Raw genomic sequence first — 25,091 nt, forward strand, 5'->3', positions numbered from 1 at the left:
GAGGCCCAGGCTCACGTGAACCTGGAGAGCCTCAGCGCTATGGGTGTTTCTCCTTATCTGTGTTTAGCAGTTTGACTACAGGGTTTCTAGGTGTGGGATTTTTGTATTTATCCTCCTTAGGGTTCGGATTTGTGGGTTGGTGTTTTCATTAGATTTGCAAAGTTTTTGGCCGTCATTTATTTATTGCTTCTGTCCCATCCTATCAGTCTCCTTCTGGAGCTCTAATTACGTATGTTAGACCTTCTGATCATCCCTCACTTTTTCCTTATACCCTATTTTGTTCCCCCATTCTCTCTCTTTTTTCTTCTTCTGGCTGTAACTTTTTTTTTTATAAATTTATTAATTTATTTTTACTTTTGGGTGTGTTGGGTTTTCGTTGCTGTGCATGGGCTTTCTCTAGTTGCAGTGAGCTGGGGCTACTCTTCGTTGCGTTGTGCGGGCTTCTCGTCGCAGTGGCTTCTCTTGTTGCAGAGCACGGGCTCTAGGCGCACGGGCTCTAGAGAGCAGGCTCAGTAGTTGTGGCGCACAGGCTTAGTTGCTCCTCAGCATGTGGGATATTCCCGGACCAGGGATCGATCCCGTGTCCTTGGCATCGGCAGGCAGATTCTTAACCACTGCACCATCAGGGAAATCCCTGGCTGTAACTTTTAGTATTTTTCTATAGACCTATCTTCAAGTTCAACATCCCTGTCTTCTACTGTGTCCAGTCTGCTGTTAAACCCATCCAACTGAGTGCTCAATTTCAAATATTGTCTATTAAGGTCCTAAAAGTTTCATTTGATTCTTTTTCTAGGTTCTGTTTCTCCACTGAAATGCTACAACTATTTTGTCCATCTTTTCCCACACTTTTCTCTAACTGCTTTATGATTTGATAATCGATCCCTTTTTCCTGCTTGTTTGCATGAATAGTAATTCTTATTGTACGCTACACATTGTTGATGCATTTTAGAGGTTCTGGGTTATGTTATCTTTGTCTAAAGAGTTGGCTGTCTGACAGTGAGGCATTTCCGTAGGAGCAGGGGATGGCCCTGAAGACAGCACCAAGAATTAACTGGCCCTTGCAGTTTGTTCCCTCCCAGTTAGAGTCCCAGAGCTTGTTATAGACCAGAATTCAGCTGCTCCGTTAGCCTTACTGAACACACAGTGAAACTGAGGCCCAAAGAGGAAAGGAGACTTACCAAAGTCAGAGTGAGGGAGGGGTGATGGGCCGAGAGTTGAGGCTCCTCCTCCAACCCTGGCTTTTTCCCCACATGGGGGCCCTCCTGCTCTTTCCTGGCCCCCGTTACCATCAAGCTCCCCCATATTCTGTTTGAGCTGGGTCACTTCCATCTCTCCCTTAAGGCTTCAAGTTCCCTGACACAGGGTCTGGGGGGCTGGAAGCCAGAGGTATGGGTTCTGGGCCCAACTTTGCTCTGATGCACCATGTGGTCCTAGCCTTTACCCCACACTGTCCCCCAGCACAAAAGCCTCCTGCCCATCACGGGGCTTCAGTTCACCCATCTGACTAAAGAGGTCCTGCTCTCCTAGGACCCCTTGACAACCCTTCATCAACTGGAGAAGCACATGTGGCCATGTTCAGCATATGGGAATCAGGAACCAGGCTCTGAGGGTCCCAGCTAGAACATCCAGACAGTCCCCTGGGCTGTCACAGCCAGTGACCAGAGCTGAGAGCCATTTAACCCATCTGCAGTGTCTCCGTAAGGAGTCAGCCATTCCTTCTCAGGGTGAGGGATCAGAGCATTCAGCCACCGCATGCCCTCTGGGTGTGAAGCTTGTAAAAATATGTCCCCAAAGCAGGTTGCCTCCTCCCTCACCCGCATTCCAATCCATGCCCATGCTGACACTTCTACCTCCTAAATAGTCTCCATCTTCATCTCCACTGTCTCTACCCTAGTCCAAATTCTGGTCATCCCTGGCCTGCACTGCTGCAGCAGCCTCCCAGCTGGTCTTCCCATGTCCGCCCTGGCTTACCCCCATCCAGTTCATTCCCCGCTCAGCTGTCAGCACAGCCCTCTCAAGATGCTCAGCTGAATCCCCACTCCTCCACCTCCGCCCCTCCACCCTTCTGTTCAGAAGATTTCAGTGGTATATTGTTTCTCTTTAAATAAGGGCTGAAGTCCTTAAAATGTCTTACCATGGCTACAAGGCTCTGCCTGGTGTGACCCCTGCTGACCTCCCCCAACACCTCTTACCTCCCGGTCTCTGTCTCCCGGACACACCGTGCCTCTTCTGCCACAAATGTCACCCAGAGCTAGCCCTTAGAACTCTCCTGGGACATTTGTTCCCTGCAGTGCCACAGACAGTGCCTGTCGCTGGGGCCACCCAGGACTCACTATGAAGCTGGGAGAGGCAGTTTCATTCCGATACACATAACAGAATTTTAACGTTTCCCTCACCATGCTTTACCTGACTTCTTAGTGAATAAATGAATAAAGGAGTGAATGGGGGAACTACCATACACTCGGGTTCATATTTCTAGCCTAAAACTTATTTCAGTGTACATGCCTATGTCTGCACATGTGGGCTTGGGCAAGCCATGGCCTCTGGCGTCTGGCCTGAATTCCAGTGGGACACTCATGGGCAGCTCTGTATCAATTACAAGTTATCAATAATGCATCTGTTCAGAGTGGCCTAGGAGGCCATTAGCTAGGGCTGCTGGCCCTGATGAGCGGCCTTGGAGAAAGTGGGCTGGGTATGCCCATGGGAAGTTCAGATCAGCCTGGGCAGGAGGGGCTCCCAGCCCCAGCAGAGCTAAGGAGGGTTGCCTAATGGGCCCTACGTGACATCTGAGACCTTGCTGCGAGAAGGGTGGCTCGAGCCCTCTCCCCCTGCACAGAAGGCCACTCTGTAATAAGCTAGTCTCGCTTTCTCACTTTCTGAGACCAGTGGCCCCATTCGAGTACTGGGTTGTTGAGATCCAGGTCTGAGCCTAGTCTGAGACCAGAGTTAGGGCCCAGTGTGTGATCAGGATGTGGTCTTAGTATGTGACTTGGGTCAGGACTCAATGTGTGACCAAGCTTGGGGCTCAGTGTTGGGGCTCAGGCTTTACCTCAGCTTTGGGTTAAGGTTGGGGCCCAGTTTGTGGCTGGAGTTAGGGCTCAGCCTGAAACCGCAGAAAAAAGCTGGGCAAAGCTGACTAGTTTCACACATTGATTTATTGATTCATTCAGCAGTATTTACCGAGTGTCTTCTGTGTACCAAGCAACAAAACAGGCAAGATCCCTGTTCTTACAGAGATTATATTCTATATTCTATTCTTATATAGATTATATTCTATATCCCTGCTCTCACAGAGCGGTGAGGGTGGCAGTGGTGTGCTGGAGCTCCCACTGACTCGTGAGAGCCAGCTGTTCACATTTCTTCACAATTCTGCGTGACATCATGTTGGTAGTTTGCAATTGGCCATGGTGGGAGTATTTATACCAGAGATTAGCATGTACTATAAATCAGGCCTCTTTTTTTCTATACCAGCACACTACTGCAGCTGAACTGACCGACCACACGTGTTTATCTGATCTCCTTCCCCAAACTCCACCGAGATGATAGTAAAGAAAAAAATCATAAACACATAAGAATTCAGAAACTCTCTTTAAGTCCTGTCCATCAGGACAAAGAGGATACAGATTTCAGTGGATTTAGGGAAATGGGGAGCGATTTAGCAGAGTGGAGAATCTATACCTAAAGTGTCTAAAGAGGCGGATAGTGAGGGAAATGGGCTAATTCCCCCCTCAGTACCCTTTAGAGTTTGGGAGGAACGGGGTGAATGTGAAGCTGACCACAGGGGAGAGGGGTTGGCTAGAAGTCTGTACACATAATATTTGATCCCTCCACATCCCCTCCCAAGTTCTGCACACTCCCCCATCATACAAGAGGCAAGAGGTTCGTCCCCTGGAGAAATTGAACCAGAGGGCTCTGCAGGTGGGCACTGGGTGAGGCAGAGGCCTGGGGAGAGGTTCAGGGCTGAAAATGAGGATTGGGTGAAAGTCCTTTCATCTAAGGGCTGGACCCTCTGCTCCATTTTTCTGCCCTGCTCCCAGCACAGAGGCAGCCAGAGGTGTGTCCTCAGGCAGGAGGCTGATGAACTCTGGGAAAACCTGAGTGTTCCCAGAGACAAAATTTGTGAACACTGACATTGAGAAGTTTCCCCGATGCCTGGCCACCCTAGTGTTAGTGAATGCTTCAACTGTGTGTTTCACTTTTGTCAAAAGAGAAATAATAAAACATTAAAATAAACAAAAATATCAGAAGGTGCTAAGTGCACTGTAGAGAATTCAAACAGAGTGATGTGATGGAGTACCTGGGTGGCTGCCTTAGGTCAGGGGTCGGGGAAGGCCTCCAAGAGGGGGAGCCAGCCGTGTGATATGGGACCAGAGGTCCCTGGGAAAGGGACCTGAGACCAACACACACTTAGTGTGTTTAAGGAATGACGAGAAGGCCTGTGTCACAGCAGGAGGTAAAGGGAGAAAGAATGTGGTGAAGTGAACCAGGTAAGCAGAGCCAGAACATGCACCTGTTATGTAAGCCAAGGGTAAAAGTTTGGGTTTTCTCCCACCCGAGGTCTATGGACAAGGGGTGACATGATCTGATCTGGGTTTACGAGAATCCCTCTGACCCCTGTTGGCGAATGGACGGTAGAGGGCCGTAGGGCTGCAGTCATCCAGGTGAGAGCTGTCAGTGGAGGTGGAGGGAGGTGGGCAGGCTTGTGGTAGCACTTAGGGAGCTGGACTCGAGGGCAGATTGGATGGCAAGGATAAGGGAAAGTGCGGAAGCAAGGGAGGAGATTGCATTTTTGGGGATACAGCTAAAATGAGATGAAAACACCTAAGGAGCAGGTGTGGGGATAGAGCGAAGAGTCCTGTTTAGACTAGGTTGAGTTTGTGACACCTGTGCCCCAATTCTGTGTTGCTGTCAGGTAGGCAGTTGGAGGTTTGATCTGACGTTGCAGGGACGGGCCAGGCTGGAGATTGGGATCATGGGCAAGTAGGTAATCTCCTAGGTAGGGAGCCCAGGCCCGGGGACTCCCTGGGACTCCTCTACCCGCTTCCCTGCTTCAGGCCTTTGGGGGTTTGACTGGAAGTTGTGGGGTTATGCAAAAGCGATGCAATGTGTGTTTGGAACACTAGGTGGCAGTGAAAGATCTCCTTCCTCCTGAGCCCATGGCCAGGCCCTTCAGTGTCAGACCCAAACTTTGCCTTCACCCAGATGGCCCAGGGAGGCCCCAGAGTGCGAACAGCCGTCTCAGCCACAAACTCAAGAGGCATCTGGAAGCCTCTCTAGGCAACCTTCCCCAACAACAACAAAAAATGAAACCAAAATAAAAATGTGTGCAGCTTTTTACAAAGCCTTTATGAAGCCCTCAAGTCCTCAGAGAGCTCTGTGGGGTGATAACCCCTGTTTTACAGATAAGAACACATGGCAGTACGCCGCAGGGTGGGAACTAGAGTCCAGTCTAGTCTGGCCAGCCCTCGGAACACCTCCTAGAAGAGGGGATATGGGTGTTGCTGGAAGACAGATGGGTCAGGCGCAGTCCAGTAAGCCACAATGGGCTCCCACCGGCTAGTTACACTGACCCTGAATATTGCGGGGTTTCCCGTCTTCCACTAATCATCAGTGTGGGACACCAGAATAAGGCTCTTGGGTGGCACGTTTAGGCAAGTAACCAGAACGAATCCCGTTCCCTGACTCCTCTTCCTCCGATGCTCTTCCCGCAAACCACGGCTGTGTTTCCTCTCACGGCCATCTTGTCTTCACTATGGGGCCAGACTACACAGTATCCGAGGTGAGACACAGGAACGTGTTTTTTATTACTCGGAAAAGGCTCCAGAAACGTCAGAGACTCTTGCGACTAGTGTCGTTGGGAGATTTGTAAGGAACGCCCCCTCCAGCCTTGGGATGCTCAGCCCATTCCTCCCACAACCCCCCCCACCCCACCCCGCCCCTGCGCATCCCACCACCCACCGCCCCGCTCTTTCTTGCAGTTTGAGATCCGGCAGCTGCGGGCGCACCTGGCGCAGCAGGACTTAGACCTGGCGGCCGAGCGCGAGGCGGCGCTGCAGGCCCCTCACGTGCTCAGCCAGCCGCGCAGCCGCTACAAGGTGGTGGAGGCCGGTACGTGGGCCGAGGAGACCGCGGATGAGAGCGTCGTGGAGGAGCTGCAGCCCGTGCAAGGTGAGCCCGCCCGCGGCCTCCCCAGTCCCGTCGTGGGGAGCCCCGTCCCCACCCCTGCCCTAGGGCTCTGTGCACAGCTTCCCGGAGTTGGAGCACGCCTCCTGGCAGGACCGTGCCCCCATCTCGGCCCACGATTGTGGCGGTGGCGGTGGTGGTGACCCTCAGATCAGTGCCCCCGGGACTACCTTTCTGAGCCTCGGAGAAAGCGTTCAGGTAAGCTCCCTTGACCCGACCTCTACATGATCTCAGTGGCGTGTACTCATTTCATGCCTGTGGGCCACTGGCTGCTTTGCGTGCACTATTTCCCCAGTCCTCGCGGTAACCGCCTGCAGGAGGCTTGACTTTCCTACTTTATGGATGAAGGAACTGCGACCCAGAAAAGTTGTCCAAAGGTGCCTCAGTAATAAATGGCAGAGCTAGGCTTCCGGCCAGATGCCTAGGACTTTCCTACTGGACTGCCCAGCCCACTAAGGCCCAGATAGTAAGTTCAGGCCTGGGGCCCAGAACACCCCAGAACCTATGCTTTGGGGATGGTAGTAAATTGATGGGCAGGTGATGATGGTGGGAATGGGAGTGCCGGCTGTACCCTAGGGCAGAATACTCTGTAGAAGACCAGCTGTGTCACCTTGTAGAGGGGAATTAACCTTTCTGGGTCTTGGTTTTACCAGCTGTCAAATGGGAACAATGCTGAGCTTTCCCCACAGGGTTGTTGTGAGGCTCCAGGAAGCAGGTGAAAGTGGCTTCCAGAATTGCAAAGTAGTCCTGCAAATGTCAGGTGGTATTATTTCGTGATTGGGGGTGAAAGTACCCTCACCTGGTGATGCAGCCGTGTCAGGTTTGGGCCTTTGGGAGGTTTGGAGAGACTGTGTTCTCATGGGCTCAGGCCAGGAATCAGCCTCGGCTCAGGGGGCACAGCGGGGGAGATCTGTGGTCTTGCTGGAGCCCCGGGGGAATCCTGGGAGCCTGAACATGAACGCTCATGTCTGAGTCCTCCCTGCCCCAACTTGCACCTGAAAATGTTATCACTAAAATGATGGTTAAGGGATTTCTTCACTTTACCAAGATATTTTTTTAAAGTATCGATGTCCCCTAATAATTCAGAATACATTTTTGGGTCCCCATTTTTTTACCTAAAGGTAAGGGAACTAAGATTCATCAAACTCCTCCAAGAGAAGCTTTTTACAGTGTGATTTCATTTCATCCTCACACCTCCTTTCTCTCATACGGAGGAGGAAACTCAGACCCAAAGAGGTCGAGAGAATTTCATGGGGTCACACAAAAGAAATGGAGGTGCTGGGCTTGGAACCGAGGCTGTGGGATCCTAAACTCCAGCTTGATCTGGGGCCCGCTTTGCCTTGGCATGCTGTGTGCTCCTTGCCAGGGCAGCGGCAGCCAGCAGGGCTGGGCAGGTTGGGCAGCAGGAAGCCAGAGCTCCAGACTCTGCCACTCCCCGGCGCTGTGACTTGGGGCTTCCGTGTTCCCTTCTGCAAAGTAGACTCATCACTCCAGCTCTGTCTGCCTTACAGGAAGTCTGGGGAACTGATGGATGTGAGAAAGCTCTGTAGGCTGTAAGGCACTGTGAACAGGTTTTGGGGAGCGGGGTAATTGCTATTAGGATCTTTTGAGAGACCTTCCAACCTTAGAACTGTAGAATTTGGGGGGTAGGAGGGAATTCTGAGTCCAGCTCTTCAGCTGATACGTTAATCCCATCTATTACACCTGCCAAGAGTTTTACCTTCCTCTAAGAATAGGTACCCTGAACCTCCCAGAGAAGCCCATGCCAACCCAACATCAGATGGCTCTGCCTGTTAGAAAATTCTTCCTCAGGCTGTGCTGAGGTCCGCCCCCGGCACCCACCTCTCCCACATGGACGAAGCTTTAATATATAGGCCTGGTGGGTGCCCTCCCAGCTGAGATATCCTTTCAGAGACTGGCCTCTGAGTGTTTTCTCCTCCAGAGACTGTCACCTGCATTCCCACAACCAGTCCTCAGGGGACAAGCTCTCCAAGTTCTTGCTGTCCTGCCCCCCCCTGAGCGTCCCAGTGTTTCAGTCACGCAGTTCTTGGGGAGCTGCAAGACCAGGGCAGAGTGTCGAGGGGCCACCCCTGCCTTTTTTCTGGACCCAAGACCCCTGTGACAAGGCCAGAAAACTCCTGAGCCTTGTGATGGCTGCTTGGCCTGAGCTCACAGGTGACCCAGGCCCATCCTTGGGCAGCACACTTTCTGTACCCCCTGTGTGCATTTTGACATTCATTTGTGTTCAGCTGTAGCTTGTTTGATTCCTGCCTTTACTCCGGGTTTCTAGGACTTTGTAGATCCTGACTCGTCACCAGTTCCTTCCGGTTTTACTGCCTACATATATCGTGAAACATTCCCCTTTTCCATGTGCATTGTTCAGCCTTCCTTATCTCTGGACCTCGGCTGGCTCCCTGACCTCAGCTTTGCCCCCATAGGTGCCCTCTTCAGTCCTTTGTCCCCCCCTACACACACACAGTCATCTTTCATAAATCCTTCATGTCGCTCCCTGAGTTAACACCTTGGCTGGTATCTCCTAGGGCTGCCGAAACAAAGTACTGCAAACTGGGTGGCTTTAACAACAGAAGTTTACTGTCTCACAGTTCTGGAGGCTGGAAGTCTGAGATTAAGGTCTTGGTAGGGTTGGTTCCTTCTGAGGGCTGTGAGGGAGCATCAGTTTCAGGCCTCTCCCCCAGCTTCTGGTGCTTTGCTGCTAATCCTTGGCATTCCTTAGCTTGTAGAAGCATCACTCTGACCTCTGCCTTCTCTTCACATGGTGTTCTCCCTCAGTGTGTGTCTGTGTCCAAATTTCCCTTTTCATAAGGACCTTAGTCATGTTGGGTCTGGGGCCCATCCTACTCCAGTATGATCTCATCTTTTTTTTTTTTTTTTAATACATTTATTTATTTTTGGCTGCATTGGGTCTTCGTTGCTGCGCACGGGCTTTCTCTAGTTGTGGTGAGCAGGGGCTACTCTTCCTTGTGGTGCATGGGCTTCTCATTGCAGTGGCTTCTCTTGTTGCGGAGCATGGGCTCTAGGCGTGCGGGCTTCAGTAATTGTGGCTCGTGGGCTCTAGAGCGCAGGCTCAGTAGTTGTAGCGCACGGGCTTAGTTGCTCCGCAGCATGTGGGATCTTCCCGGACCAGGGCTCGAACCCGTGTCTCCTGCATTGGCAGGTGGATTCTTTTTTTTAAAAATTAATTAATTAATTTATTTATTTTTGGCTGTGTTGCGTCTTCATTTCTGTGCGAGGGCTTTCTCTAGTTGCAGTGAGTGGGGGCCACTCTTCATCGTGGTGCGTGGGCCTCTCACTGTCGCAGCCTCTCTTGTTGCAGAGCACAGGCTCCAGACATGCAGGCTCAGTAGTTGTGGCTCACGGGCCTAGTTGCTCCACGGCATGTGGGATCTTCCCAGAACAGGGCTCGAACCCGTGTCCCCTGCATCGGCAGGCAGATTCTCAACCACTGCGCCACCAGGGAAGCCCAGCAGGCGGATTCTTAACCACTCTGCCACCAGGGAAGTCCAGCCTCATCTTAACTAATTATATATGCAACAATCACATTTCCAAATTAGGAAATCACAGTCTGAGGTACTGGGGGTTAGGATTTCAACATATGACTTTGGGGGGTAGGACGCAATGATTCCACTCCTAACAGGTGGCATATAAGACCCTTGATGGTCTTGTCCCAGGCTGGCCACTCCCCCGACCCCCGCCATCTCATTTCCTTCCAGTCTGCACTCTGTCTTCACTTGCACTCTAGCTGAGTGAAACATCTTTGCGTTTGGGAAGTTCTGCGCAGAAGTAAGTCTCTGAGCCTTTCCACATGTTGTTCACTGGCAGGACAGGCCTGCCTGCCAAACTTCTTTAAACATCCTTAAAACCCGTCCCAGAGTGAGCTCCCAGTCACCACGCCCTTCTCCTGAGACCTTATACGATCTCTCACTAGGCCCCAAGTATGCCAAGTCGCTCCCACACTTTATCTTCGGGGCCCACTGCGCCTGGCCCTCAGCAGGCTCCCCTTAAAGTCTGTTGCATGGAATGTAATCTGCAAGCCCATAACTGATCGAAGAACAAAATAAGGCTTGTGGACATCACTTGTTTCCCTTGGGTCCTGCAATCCTGGGTTTTCTCTTGGAGCTCGGGGGCATCTGGCAATAGCCCACTCCAAAAACCCCACTCCTGGCTTTCAGCTCCCCATGCTGGTGCTTATGGAATCCAGAATAAAAGAATATAATATAACAAGAATATAAGAATCTTCTTTTTGAAAGTTCTCCTGGAAGTCAGTGGCAGCTGTTGCCCACTTTGTCTTGCTTTCCAAGGATGCAAAGAGCAGGTTTACAGTCTCCTGGTCCATCACAGGACCTTCCTCCTGATGGAGCAGAGGGGGCGGGAGCAGCCGCTTCCTTGCTCTCCCTAGTGGTCAGCCTCCTTGCCCTGCCCATGGCAGCTGCTCACCTGATGCTTGAGCCTGCCCGGTGCTGTTCTGTCTTCAGCTGAGCCCACCTTGAAACACCTGAGCTCAGCTGAGCACCTCCAGTACAGCCACACATTCTGCAGCACCTCTCTGTCTCTCTCATCAGGAGACTGAGCTCTTGAGATAACAGCATGGCCGTTGCTATCCCCCAGCCAATGACCTCCAGACCCTGGACACCTGATGCCACATTGGGATTCACAGGGAGTCAAGATCGGGGGTCAGAGAGTCTGCAAACAAACACAGCCTTTAAAATAATCCCACACATTCTAGTGCTGTGAAGCTTTGAGTGCCTCCCTCTCTACCCTGTTCCTCCTCTCTCTGCAGTCCCCATAGTGGGCAACTTCCAGGAGGAAGTGGAGGGACACAGAATAAGAAGGGAGAAAGTGACTGGCTGCATGTGCCAGCTAGGGTGTTATGGGGTCTGTGCTGACCCTCCCGGAAACTAAGGCGTGCCTGAATGAGGCACTCAGGCCTCCCATAGAGGTGGCAAACGTGCACCCCTGGGAGCAGTTGCAAATGCCCTTCCCATCTAGTCCTAGAATCCCACCCCTGCTCTCCTTTATCTCCTCTGTGACACCCCCTACCTCCCAGCTCTCTAGATGCACACCTGCCTGCCCCAGCCCACTCCGTAGAGCATAGCGCATTCCTGGTCTGCCACTTGATGACCAACCCCCAGAGCTGTCAATAGAAAAGGCAGTGCCTCTGAGGCAGAGGGCAGAAGCCTGGGGGGCTAGCAAGTGGCATGCATGATTCACAGCCTCAGATGGGCCAGGGAGACAGGGCACCCCAGCTGATCTCTCTTTGACCAGGAGCTGTGTCCAGGGAGGGATTTCCACGTCATTAGAAATTACGGCTAGACAAGCTAGCGGCGGTCTGGGCCACGCTGGAGACGGAGAAAGGTCAACGTTCATTGCTCACCATGACCTTCAGGCCAGCGAGGGCCCTGAAGCTCACCATATCACACTAGTACACAGACCATCTGGGGATTAACCTGCAGACAACAGCGATAAGTCTCAGGACCCTTGGGCAAGGGCCTTGCTCCAGAGGGGGGATGGCAGCCCAGGAGGGCGGGAGTGCCATCCTCAGCCCGGGCAGAAGTGGCTCCTGCAGTCTCAACAGTTGCCAGCAGGTCACAGTCAGACTAATGCCGACCAGCTTCTGTTTAAACTTGCTCCAGCACAAATCATTTTTAAAACCCAGGTGGCAAAGTTGCAGGCTTTGGGGCCTGCCAAGTTCACAGTGCCCCTGTGTAGTCATTAATACTTCCCTCCCAAATTTATTAGTCTTGAAGCTCACCCATAACTTCTGAATTACAGCCCCTGGTGGGAGTGCCGCAGCTTTCACCATATATCACAGTGAGCCTCGGCGTCCCCCCGTGCTGCACCAGTGCTCAGAGAAACCCCCCCAGAGGTGCACCAGGCCCGCAGAGCTGGCACCAGTGTTTAACCTTGGGAGAGGAGGGGCCTGTGTGCCAATGGAGGCAAGCCGGGGTTTCTGCCATCACTGGCCTCTGATGTGTGTGCCTGATGGGGGCCCCTGGGGACCCCGGGGAGCCCCAGAGCTATAGAACTAGAACTGGGCAGCGAGGCAGCTGACAGGGCAGAGCTGGTGTGGGTGGTACTGAGGGAAGGACGTGGGTTTAAGACTCAGGGCTGGGTTTGAATCTCAACTTGGCCTTGAACAAGTTACTTAAACTCTCTGAGCAGGTCTGGCTTTATGGTGGGGTGACCCATACAGTCACCAAGGGCCTCACATTTGGTTCGATGCTCTGCTGTCACTCTTGAAATTCTTAATGCTTTTTTTCTTTCAGTGAGGTATAATTGACATATATAATTGACATTAGTTTCAGGTATACTAGGTAATAATTCGATATTTGTATATACTGCAGAGTCACAATAACCCTAGTTAACATCCATCACTATACATAGTTACAGAATTTTATTTCTTGTCATGAGAACTTTTAAGATTTATTCTCTTAGCAACTTTCAAACATAAAATACAATATTAACTATAGTGACCAGGCTGTATCATATCCCCATGACATTTATTTTATAACCAGAAGTTTGTACCTTTTGACCTCTTTCACCCACCCATTTCACCCACACCCCAGCCCCTGCCTCTGGGAACCACCAATCAGTCCTCTGTATCTGTTTCTTTTTAGTTTTGTTCTGTTTTTATTTTCTATTTTATTTTTTAACATCTTTATTAGAGTAAAATTGCTTTACAATGGTGTGTTAGTTTCTGCTTTATAACAAAGTGAACCAGTTATATGTATAGATATATCTACATATCCCCTCCCTCTTATGTCTCCCTCCCACCCTCCCTATCCCACCCCTCTAGGTGGTCACAAAGCACGGAACTGATCTCCCTGTGCTATGCAGCTTCTTCCCACTAGCTAGCTATTTTACGTTTGGTAGTGTATATATGTCCATGCCACTCTCTCACTTTGTCACAGCTTACCCTTCCCCCTCCCCATATCCTCAAGTCCATTCTCTAGTAGGTCTGTGTCTTTATTCCTGTCTTACCCCTAGGTTCTTCATGACATTTTTTTTCCTTAAATTCCATATATATGTGTTAGCATACGGTATTTGTCTTTCTCTTTCTGACTTACTTCACTCTGTATGACAGATTCTAGGACCATCCACCTCATTACAAACAAACAGCTCAATTTCGTTTCTTTTTCTGGCTGAGTAATATTCCATTGTATATATGTGCCATATCTTCTTTATCCATTCATCCGATGATGGACACTTAGGTTGCTTCCATGTCCTGGCTATTGTAAATCGAGCTGCAATGAACATTTTGGTACATGACTATTTGTGAATTATGGTTTTCTCAGGGTATATGCCCAGTAGTGGGATTGCTGGGTCATATGGTAGTTCTATTTGTAGTTTTTTTAAGGAACCTCCATACTGTTCTCCATACTGGATGTACCAATTCACATTCCCACCAGCAGTGCAAGAGTGTTCCCTTTTCTCCACACCCTCTCCAGCATTTATTGTTTCTAGATTTTTTGATGATGGCCATTCTGACTGGTGTGAGATGATATCTCATTGTAGTTTTGATTTGCATTTCTCTAATGATTAATGATGTGGAGCATTCTTTCATGTGTTTGTTGGCAGTCTGTATATCTTCTTTGGAGAAATGTCTATTTAGGTCTTCTGCCCATTTTTGGATTGGGCTGGTTGTTTTTTGTTATTGAGCTGCATGAGCTGCTTATAAATTTTGGAGATTAATCCTTTGTCAGTTGCTTCATTTGCAAATATTTTCTCCCATTCTGACGGTTGTCTTTTGGTCGTGTATATGGTTTCTTTTGCTGTGCAAAAGCTTTGAAGTTTCATTAGGTCCCATTTATTTATTTTTGTTTTTATTTCCATTTCTCTAGGAGGTGGGTCAAAAAGGATCTTGCTGTGATTTATGTCATAGAGTGTTCTGCCTATGTTTTCCTCTAAGAGTTTTATAGTGTCTGACCTTATATTTAGATCTCTAATCCATTTTGAGTTTATTTTTGTATACGGTGTGAGGGAATATTCTAATTTCATTCTTTTACATGTAGCTTTCCCAGTTTTTCCAGCACCACTTATTGAAGAGGCTGTCTTTTCTCCATTGTATATTCTTGCCTCCTTTATCAAAGATAAGGTGACCATATGTGCATGGGTTTATCTCTGGGCTTTCTATCCTGTTCCATTGATCTATATTTCTGTTTTTGTGCCAGTACCATACTTTCTTGGTTACTGTAGCTTTGTAGTACAGTCTGAAGTCCAGGATCCTGATTCCTCCAGCTCTGTTTTTCTTTCTCAAGATTGCTTTGGCTATTCAGGGTCTTTTGTGTTTCCATACAAATTGTGAAATTTTTCGTTCTAGTTCTCTGGAAAATGCCATTGGTAGTTTCACAGGGGTTGCATTGAATCTGTAGATTGCTTTGGGTAGTATAGTCATTTTCACAATGTTGATTCTTCCAATCCAAGAACATTGTATATCTCTCCATCTGTTTGTCTCACCTTTAATATCTTTTGTCAGTGTCTTAAAGTTTTCGGCATACAGGTCTTTTGTCTCCCTAGGTAGGTTTATTCCTAGGTACTTTATTCTTTTTGTTGCAGTGGTAAATGGGAGTGTTTCCTTAATTTCTCTTTCAGATTTTTCATCATTAGTGTATAGGAATGCAAGAGATTTCTGTGCATTAATTTTGGATCCTGCTACTCTACCAAATTCATTGATTAGCTCTAGTAGTTTTCTGGTAGCATCTTTGGGATTCTCTATGTATAGTATCATGTCATCTGCAAACAGTGACAGTTTTACTTCTTTTCTGAATTGGATTCCTCTTATGTCTTTTTCTTCTCTGATTGCTGTGGCTAAAACTTCCAAAACTATGTTGAATAATAGTGGTGAGGGTGGGCAACCTTGTCTTGTTCCTGATCTTAGTGGAAGTGGTTTCAGTTTTTCACCATTGGGAACGATGTTGGCTGTGGGGTTTTCATATATGGCCTTTATTATGTTGAGGTACATTCCCTCTTTGCCTGCTTTCTGGTGGGTTTTTATCATAAATTGGTGTTGAATTTTGTCAAAAGATTTTTCTGCATTTATTGAGATTATCATATGGTTTCTATCCTTCAGTTTGTTAGTATGGTGTATGACATTGATTGATTTGCGTATATTGAGGAATCCTTGCATTCCTGGAATAAACCCCACTTGATCATGGTGTATGATCCTTTTAACGTGCTGTTGGATTCTGTTCGCTAGTATTTTGTTGAGGATTTTTGCATCTATGTTCATCAGTGATATAGCCTGTAGTTTTCTTTTTTCGTGACATCTCTGTCTGGTTTTGGTATCAGGGTGATGGTGGCCTTGTAGAATGCGTTTGAGAGTGTTCCTCCCTCTGCTATATTTTGGAAGAGTTTGAGAATGATAGGTGTTAGCTCTTCTCTAAATGTTTGATAGGATTGTTTGATAGCTTGTGAAGCCATCTGGTCCTGGGCTTTTGTTTGTTTGAAGATTTTTTTTTTTTTTTTTCGGTACGCAGGCCTCTCACTGTTGTGGCCTCTCCCATTGCAGAGCACAGGCTCCGGATGCGCAGGCTCAGCGGCCATGGCTCATGGGCCCAGCCACTCCGTGGCATGTGGGATCTTCCTGGACTGGGGCATGAACCCGTGTCCCCCGCATCAGCAGGCGGACTCTCAACCACTGCGCCACTAGGGAAGCACCTGTTGGAATATTTTTAATCACAGTTTCAATTTCATTGCTTGTGATTGGTCTGTTTATATTTTCTATTTCTTCCTGGTTCAGTCTCAGAAGGTTTTGCTTTTCTAAGAATTTATCCATTTCTTCCAGCTTGTCCATTTTATTGGCATATAGTTGCTGGTAGTAATCTCTCATGATCCTTTGTATTTCTGCACTGTCAGTTGTTACATCTCCTTTTTCATTTCTAATACTGTTGATTTGAGTCTTCTGCCTTTTTTTCTTGATGACTGTTGCTAATCTTTTATCAATTTTATTTATCTCCTCAAAGAACCAGCTTTTAGTTTTATTGATCTTTGGTATCATTTCCTTCATTTCTTTTTCATTTATTTCTGATCTGATTTTTATGATTTCTTCCTTCTGCTAACTTTGTGGGGTTTTTTTGTTCTTCTTTCTCTAATTGCTTTAGGTGTAAGGTTAGGTTCTTTATTTGAGATTTTTCTTGTTTCTTGAGGTAGGATTGTATTGCTATAAACTTGCCTCTTAGAACTGCTTTTGCTGCACCCCATATGTTTTGGGTCGTCGTGTTTTCATTGTCATTTGTTTCTAAGTATTTTTTGATTTCCTCTTTGATTTCTTCAGTGATCTCTTGGTTATTTAGTAGCGTATTATTTAGCTTCCATGTGTTTGTATTTTTTGCCGAATTTTTCCTGTAATTGATATCTAGTCTCATAGTGTTGTGGTCAGAAAGGATACTTGATACGATTTCAATTTTCTTAAATTTACCGAGGCTTGACTTGTGACCCAAGACATGATCTATCCTGGAAGAATGTTCCTTGAGCACTTGAGAAGAAATTGTATTCTCTTGTTTTTGGATGGAATGTCCTATAAATATCAATTAAGTCCACCTTGTTTAATGTGTCATTCAAAGCTTGTGTTTCCTTATTTATTTTCATTTTGGATGATCTGTCCAGTGGTTAAAGTGGGGTGTTAAAGTCCCCCACTGTGATTGTGTTACTGTCGATTTCCCCTTTTATGGCTGTTAGCATTTGCCTTATGAATTGAGGGGCTCCTATGTTGGGTGCATAAATATTTACAATTGTTATATCTTCTTCTTGGATTGATCCTTTGATCATTATGTAGTGTCCTTCTTTGTCTCTTGTAATAGTCTTTATTTTAATGTCTATTTTGTCTGATATGAGAATTGCTACTGGAGCTTTCTTTTGATTTCCATTTGCATGGAATATCTTTTTCCATCCCCTCACTTCAGTTTGTATGTGTCTCTAAGTCTGATGTGGGTCTCTTGTAGACAGCATATATATGGGTCTTGTTTTTGTATCCATTCAGCCAGTCTATGTCTTTTGGTTGGAGCATTTAATCCATTTACATTTAAGGTAGTTATCAATATGTATATTCCTATTACCATTTTCTTAATTGTTTTGGGTTTGTTTTTGTAGGTCTTTTCCTTCTCTTGTGTTTCCTGGCTAGAGAAGTTCCTTGAGCATTTGTTGTAAAGCTGGTTTGGTGGTGCTGAATTCTCTTAGCTTTTGCTTGTGTGTAAAGGTTTTAATTTCTCCATCAAATCTGAATGAGATCCTTGCTGTGTAGAGTAATCTTGGTTTTAGGTTCTTCCCTTTCATCACTTTAAATATGTCCTGCCGCTGCCTTCTGGCTTGCAGAGTTTCTGCTGAAAGATCAGCTGTTAATCTTATGGGGATTCCCTTGTATGTTATTTGTTGTTTTTCCCTTGCTGCTTTTAATATTTTTTCCTTGTGTTTAATTTTTGATAGTTTGATTACTATGTGTCTTGGCATGTTTCTCCTTGGATTTATCCTGTATGGGACTCTCTGTGCTTCCTGGACTTGATTGACTATTTCCTTTCCCATATTAGGGAAGTTTTCAACTATAATCTCTTCAAGTATTTTCTCAATCCTTTTCTTTTTTCTCTTCTTCTTCTGGGACCCATATAATTCGAATGTTGGTGTGTTTAATGTTGTCCCAGAGGTCTCTGAGACTGTCCACAATCCTTTTCATTCTTTATTCTGCTCTGCAGTAGTTATTTCCACTATTTTATCTTCCAGTTCACTTATCCGTTCTTCTGCCTCCATTATTCTGCTATTGATTCATTCTAGAGAATTTTTAATTTCATTTATTGTGTTGTTCATCATTGCTTTTTTGCTCTTTAGTTCTTCTAGGTCCTTGTTGAATGTTTCTTGTATTTTCTCCATTCTGTTTCCAAGATTTTGGATCATCTTTACTATCATTACTCTGAATTCTTTTTCAGGTAGACTGCCTATTTCCTCCTCATTTGTTTGGTCTGGTGGGTTTTTACTTTGCTCCTTCATCTGCTGCTTATTTCTCTATCTTCTCATTTTGCTTAACTTACTGTGTTTGGGGTCTCCTTTTTGAAGGCTGCAAGTTTGTAGTTCCTGTTGTTTTTGGTGTCTGCCCCCAGTGGGTAAGGTTTGTCCAGTGGGTTGTGTAGGCTTCCCGTTGGAGGGGACTGGTGCCTGTGTTCTGGTGGATGAGGCTGGATCTTGTCTTTCTGGTGGGCAGGGCCACATCCGGTGGTGTGTTTTGGGGCGTCTGTGAACTTATTATGATTTTAGGCAGCCTCTCCGCTAATGGGTGGGGTTTTGTTCCTGTCTTGCCATTCGTTTGGCATGGGGTGTCCAGCACTGGAGCTCGCTGGTCACTGAGTGGAGCTGGATCTTAGCGTTGAGATGGAGATATATGGGAGAGCTCTCACTGATTGATATAACGTGGGGCCGGGAGGTCTCTGGTGATCCAATGTCCTGAACTTGGCTCTCCTACCTCAGAGGCTCAGTCCTGACACCCGGCTGGAGCACCAAGACCCTGTCAGCCACATGGCTCAGAAGAGAGGGGAGAAAAAAAATGAAAGAAAAATTTTAAAATTAAAATAAAGTTATTAAAATAAAAAAATATAAAAAGTAATAAAAAAAGGGAGCAACCAAACCAGTAAACAAATCCACCAGTGATAACAAGTGCTAAAAACTATACTAAGATAAACATAAAAATCAGTTACTAGTCTGTCACATACAGCAAATCCTAAGTCTACAGTTGCTCCCAAAGTCCACTGCCTCAATTTTGGGATGATTCGTTGTGTATTCAGGTATTCCACAGATGCAGGGTACATCAAGTTGATAGTGGAGATTTAGTCTGCTGCTCCTGAGGCTGCTAGGAGAAATTTCCCTTTTTCTTCTTTGTTCGCACAGCTCCTGGGGTTCAGCTTTGGATTTGGCCCCGCCTCTGCATGTAGGTCGCCCTCTGGCATCTGTTCTTCGCCCAGACAGGAGGGGGTTAAAGGAATGGCTGATTAGGGGGCTCTGGCTTACTCAGGCCGGGCGGAGGGAGAGGTACGGAATGCAAGGTGAGCCTGTGGCCGCAGAGGCCGGCGTGACATTGCAACAGCCTGGAGCATGCCACGTGTTCTTCCGGAGAAGTTGTCCCTGGATCACAGGACCCTGGCAGTGGTGGGCTGCACTGGCTCCCGGGAGGGGAGATGTGGATAGGGACCTGTGCTTGCACACAGGATTCTTGGTGGCTACAGCAGCAGCCTTAGCGTTTCATGCCCGCCTCTGGTGTCCACACTGATAGCCGTGGCTCGTGACCATCTCTCAAGCTCATTTAGGCGGTGCTCTGAATCTCCTCTCCTCGAACACCCCAAAACAATGGTCTCTTGACTGTTAGGGAGTTCCAGACTTTTTCCCAGACTCCCTCTGGGCTAGCTGTGGCGCACTAGCCCCCTTCAGGCTGTGTTCATGCAGCCAACTCCAGTCCATTCCCTGGGATCTGACATCTGAAGCCTAAGCCTCAGCTCCCAGCCCTCACCCACCCCGGTGAGTGAGCAGACAAGCCTCTCAGCCTGGTGAGTGCTGGTTGGCAGCAGTCCTCTGTGCAGGAATCTCTCTGCTTTGCTCTCTGCACCCCTCTTGCTGTGCTCTCCTCTGTGGCTCTGAAGCTTCCCCCTGCCTACCCCCCATTTCCACCAGTGAAGGGGCTTCCTAATGCGTGGAAACTTTTCCTCCTTTACAGCTCCCTCGCCGAGGTGCAGGTCCCATCCCTATTTTTTTGTCACTGTTTTTCCTTTTGCCCTACCCAGGTACGTGGGGAGTATCTTGCCTTTTGGGAAGTCTGAGGTCTTCTGCCAGAATTCAGTAGGTATTCTGTAGGAGTTGTTCCACATGTAGATGTATTTTTGATGTATTTGTGGGGAGGAAGGTGATCTCCACGTCATACTCCTCCGCCATCTTGAAGGTCCTCCTGTTTTGTTTTTAGATTCCACATAAAAGTGAGATCATACCTTGTCTTTGTCTGATTTATTTCACTTAAGCATAATGCCCTCTGGTCCATACAGGTTGTTGCAAATGGCAAGATTTCATTCTTTTTTACGGATGAATAACATTCCATTGTATGTATATGTGTGTGTATGTATGTATATGTATATATCACATCTTCTTTACCCATTCATCTATTGATGGACACTTAGGTTGTTTCCATATCTTGGCTGTTATAAATAATGCTGCTATGTACATTGGGGTGCATGTATCTTTTCAAATTAGTGTTTTTGTTTTCTTCAGATACATACCAAGGAATAGAATTGCTGGATCATATGGTAGTTCTTAGTTTTTTGAGGCGCCTCCATACTGTTTTCCACAGTGGCTACACCAATGTAGATTCCCACTAACAGTGTACTTGGGTTCCCTTTTATCTATCTTCTCTCCAACACTTATCTCTTGTCCTTTTGATAATAGCCATTCTACAAGTGTGAGGTGATATCTCTCTGTGGTTCTGATTTACATTTCCCTGATGATTAGTAAAGTTGAGCACCTTTTCACGTACCTTTGCCCTATTGTATGTCTTCTTTGGGAATATGTCTATTCAGATTCATTTTTTAATTGGATTGTTTGTTTTTTTGCTATTGAGTTGTATGAGTTCTTTATATATATTGGATATTAACTCTTATCAGATATGATTTGCGAATATTTTCTCCCATTCGGTAAGTTGCCTTTCATTTTGTTGATGGTTTCCTTTCCCGTGCAGAAACTTTTTAATTTGGTATAGTCCCAGTTCTTTTTGCTTTTAGTGTCAAATCCAAAAACGCATTGCCAAGACCAATGTCAAGGAGTTTACCTACTGCCTATATTTTCTTCTAGGAGTTTTATGGTTTCAGGTTTTACATTCAAGTCTTTTTTTTTTTTGACTCTTATTTGATTTTAAGTTTTATACAGCAGGTTCTTATTAGTTATCTATTTTATACATATTAGTGTATATGTGTCAATCCCAATCTCCCAGTTCATCCCACCACCACCCTCTCTCCCTGCTTTCCCCCACTTGGTGTCCATACATTTGTTCTGTACATTTGTGTCTTTATTTCTGCCTTGCAGACTGGTTCATCTGTACCATTTTTTTGGATTCCACATGTATGCGTTAATATACAATATTTGTTTTTCTCTTTCTGACTTACTTCACACTGTATGACAGTCTCTAAGTCCATCCACATCTCTACAATTGACCCAATTTCTTTCCTTTATATGGCTGAGTAATATTCCATTTTATATATGTACCACTTCTTCTTTATCTGTTCGTCTGTTGATGGGCATTTAGGTTGCTTCCATGACCTGGCTATTGTAAATAGTGCTGCAGTGAACGTTGGGGTGCATGTGTCTTTTTGAATTATGGTTTTCTCTGTGTATATATGCCCAGTAGTGGGATTGCTGGGTCATATGGTAATTCTATTTTTAGTTTTTAAGGAACCTCCATACTGTTCTCCATAATGGCTGTATCAATTTACATTCCCACCAACAGTGCAAGAGGGTTCCCTTTTCTTCACACCCTCTCCAGTATTTGTTGTTTGTAGATTTTCTGATGATGTCCATTCTAACCGGTGTGAGGTGATACCTCATTGTAGTTTTGATTTGCATTTCTCTAATAGTTAGTGATGTTTGAGCAGCTTTTCATGTGCCTCTTGGCCATCTGTATGTCTTCTTTGGAGAAATATCTATTTAGGTCTTCTGCCCATTTTTGATTGGGTTGTTTGTTTTTTTAATACTGAGCTGCATGAGCTGTTTATATATTTTGGAGATTAATCCTTTGTCCATTGATTCATTTGCAAATATGTTCTCCCATTCTGAGGGCTGCCTTTTCATCTTGTTTATAGTTTCCTTTGCTGTGCAAAAGCTTTTAAATTTCATTAGGTCCCATTTATTTATTTTTGTTTTTATTTCCATTACTCTAGGAGGTGGGTCAAAAAAGATCTTGCTGTGATTTATGTCAAAGAGTGTTCTTCCTATCTTTTCCTCTAAGAGTTTTATAGTGTCCAGTCTTACATTTAGGTCTTCAATCCATTTGGAGTTTATTTTTGTGTATGGTGTTAGGGAGTGTTCTAATTTCATTCTTTTACATGTAGCTGTCCAGTTTTCCCAGCACCACTTATCGAATAGACTGTCTTTTCTCCATTGTATATCCTTGCCTCCTTTGTCATAGATTAGTTGACCATAGGTGCGTGGGTTTATCTCTGGGGTTTCTATCCTGTTCCATTGATCTATATTTCTGTTTTTTGCCAGTACCATATTGTCTTGATTACTGTATCCTTATAGTATAGTCTGAAGTCAGGGAGTCTGATTCCTCCAGCTCTGTTTTTTTTCTTCAATATTGCTTTGGCTATTTGGGGTCTTTTGTGTCTCCATACAAATTTTAAGGGTTTTTTTTTGTTCTAGTTCAGTAAAAAATGCCATTGGTAATTTGATAGAGATTGCATTGAGTCTGTAAATTGCTTTGCGTAGTGTAGTCATTTTCACAATATTGATTCTTCCAATCCAAGAACATGGTATGTCTCTCCATATCAATCATCTTTGATTTCTTTCATCAGTGTCTTATAGTTTTCTGAGTATAGGTCCTTTACCTCCTTAGGTAGGTTTATTCCTAGATATTTTATTCTTTTCATTGCAATGGTAAATGGGAGTGTTTCCTTAATTTTTCTTTCTGATCTTTCGTTGTTAGTGTATAGGAATGCAAGAGATTTCTGTGTATTAATTTTGTATCCTGCAACTTTACCAAATTTATTGATTAGCTCTAGTAGTTTTCTGATGCCACCCTTAGGATTATCTATGCATAGTATCATGTCATCTGCAAACAGTGACAATTTTACTTCTTTTGCAATTTGTATTCTTTTTATTTCTTTTTCTTCTCTGCTGTGGCTAGAACTTCCAAAACTATGTTGAATACTAGTGGTGAGAGTGGACATCCTTGTCTTGTTCTTGATCTTAGAGGAAATGCTTTCAGTTTTTCACCATTGAGAATGATGTTTGCTGTGGGTTTGTTATATATGACCTTTATTATGTTGAGGTAGGTTCCCTGTATACCCACTTTCTGGAGAGTTTTTATCATACATCGGTGTTGAATTTTGTCAAAAGCTTTTACTGAATTTATTGAGATGATCATATGGTTTTAATTCTTTAGTTTGTTAATATGGTGTATCACACTGATTGATTTGTGTATACTGAAGAATCCTTGCATCCCTGGGATAAATCCCACTTGATCATGGTGTATGATCCTTTCAATGTGTTGTTGGATTCTATTTGCTAGTTTTTTGTTGAGGATTTTTGCATGTATATTCATTAGTGATATTGGTGTGTAATTTTCTTTTTTTGTAGTATCTTTCTCTGGTTTTGGTATCAGGGTGATGGTAGCTTTGTAGAATGAGTTTTGGGAGTGTTCCTTCCTCTGCAAGTTTTTGGAAGAGTTTGAGAAGGATGCGTGTTAGCTCTTCTCTAAATGTTTGATAGAATTCACCTGTGAAGCCATCTGGTCCTGGGCTTTTGTTTGTTGGAAGATTTTTAATCACAGTTTCAATTTCATTACTTGTGATTGGTCTCTTCATATTTTGTATTTCTTCCTGGTTCAGTCTTGGAAGGTTATACCTTTCTAAGAATTTGTCCATTTCTTCCAGGTTGTCCATTTTATTGGCATAGCGTTCCTTGTAGTAGTCTCCTAGGATGTTTTGTATTTCTGTGGTATCCATTGTAGCTTCTCCTTTTTCATTTCTAATTTTATTGATTTGAGTCCTCTCCCTCTTTTTCTTGACGAGTCTGGCTAAAGGTTTATCAATTTTGTTTATCTTCTCAAAGAACCAGCTTTTAGTTTTATTGATCTTTTGCTATTGTTTTCTTTGTTTCTATTTCATTTATTTCTGCTCTGATCTTTATGATTTCTTTCCTTCTGCTAACTTTGGGTTTTGTTTGTTCTTCTTTCTCTAGTTCCTTTAGGTGTACGATTAGATTGTTTATTTGAGATTTTTCTTGTTTCTTGAGGTAGGATTGTACTGCTATAAACTTCCCTCTTAGAACTGCTTTTGCTGCATCCCATAGGTTTTAGATCATCATGTTTTCGTTGTCATTTGTCTATCGGTATTTTTTGATTTCCTCTTTGATTTCTTCAGTGATCTCTTGCTTATTTAGTTACATATTGTTTAGCATATTGTTTAGCATGTGTTACATGTGTTTGTGTTTTTTACGTTTATTTCCCTGTAGTTTATTTCTAATCTCATGGCGTTGTGGTCAGAAAAGATGCTTCATATGATTTCAATTTTCTTAAATTTACTGAGGCTTGATTTGTGACCCAAGATGTGATCTATTCTGGAGAATGTTCCATGTGCACTGAAGAAAGTGTATTCTGCTGTTTTCGGATGGAATGTCCTATAAATATCAATTAAATCTATCTGGTCTATTGTGTCATTTAAAGCTTGTGTTTCCTTATTAATTTTCTGTCTGGATGATCTGTCCATTGGTATAAGTGAGATGTTAAAGTCTCCCACTATTATTGTGTTACTGTTGATTTCCTCTTTCATGGCTGTTAGCATTTGCCTTATGTATTGAGGTGCTCCTATGTTGGGTGCATATATAATTTCTATATCCTCTTCTTGGAGTGATCCCTTGATCATTATGTAGTGTCCTTCCTCGTCTCTTGTAACATTCTTTTTTAATTAATTAATTTATTTTTGGCTGCATTTGGTCTTCGTGGCTGCATGCAGGCTTTCTCTAGTTGTGGCGAGTGTGGGCTACTCTTTGTTGTGGTGCGCAGGCTTCTCATTGTGGTGGCTTCTCTTGTTGCGGAGCACAGGCTCTAGGTGCGTGGGCTTCAGAAGTTGTGGCATGCAGGCTCAGTAACTGTGGCTCATGGACTCCAGAGCGCAGGCTCACTAGTTGTGGCACACGGGCTTAGTTGCTGCCCGGCATGT

At 45.4% G+C, this 25,091-nt stretch overlaps 1 protein-coding gene across 1 annotated transcript in view; it reads left to right on the top strand.

Annotated features, from left to right (window-relative positions):
• TMEM266 (transmembrane protein 266) overlaps nucleotides 1-25,091 on the top strand; it is a 143,288-nt gene that overhangs the window by 106,449 nt on the left and 11,748 nt on the right. The window contains exon 9 of the mRNA XM_032618326.1: nucleotides 5,979-6,168. Coding sequence (XP_032474217.1) covers nucleotides 5,979-6,168 — 190 coding nt within the window. The remainder of the gene's footprint in view (nucleotides 1-5,978; nucleotides 6,169-25,091) is intronic.

This window comes from Phocoena sinus, chromosome 2 (assembly GCF_008692025.1).
Source record: "Phocoena sinus isolate mPhoSin1 chromosome 2, mPhoSin1.pri, whole genome shotgun sequence".
In the NCBI taxonomy this organism is placed as follows: Eukaryota; Metazoa; Chordata; class Mammalia; order Artiodactyla; family Phocoenidae; genus Phocoena; species Phocoena sinus.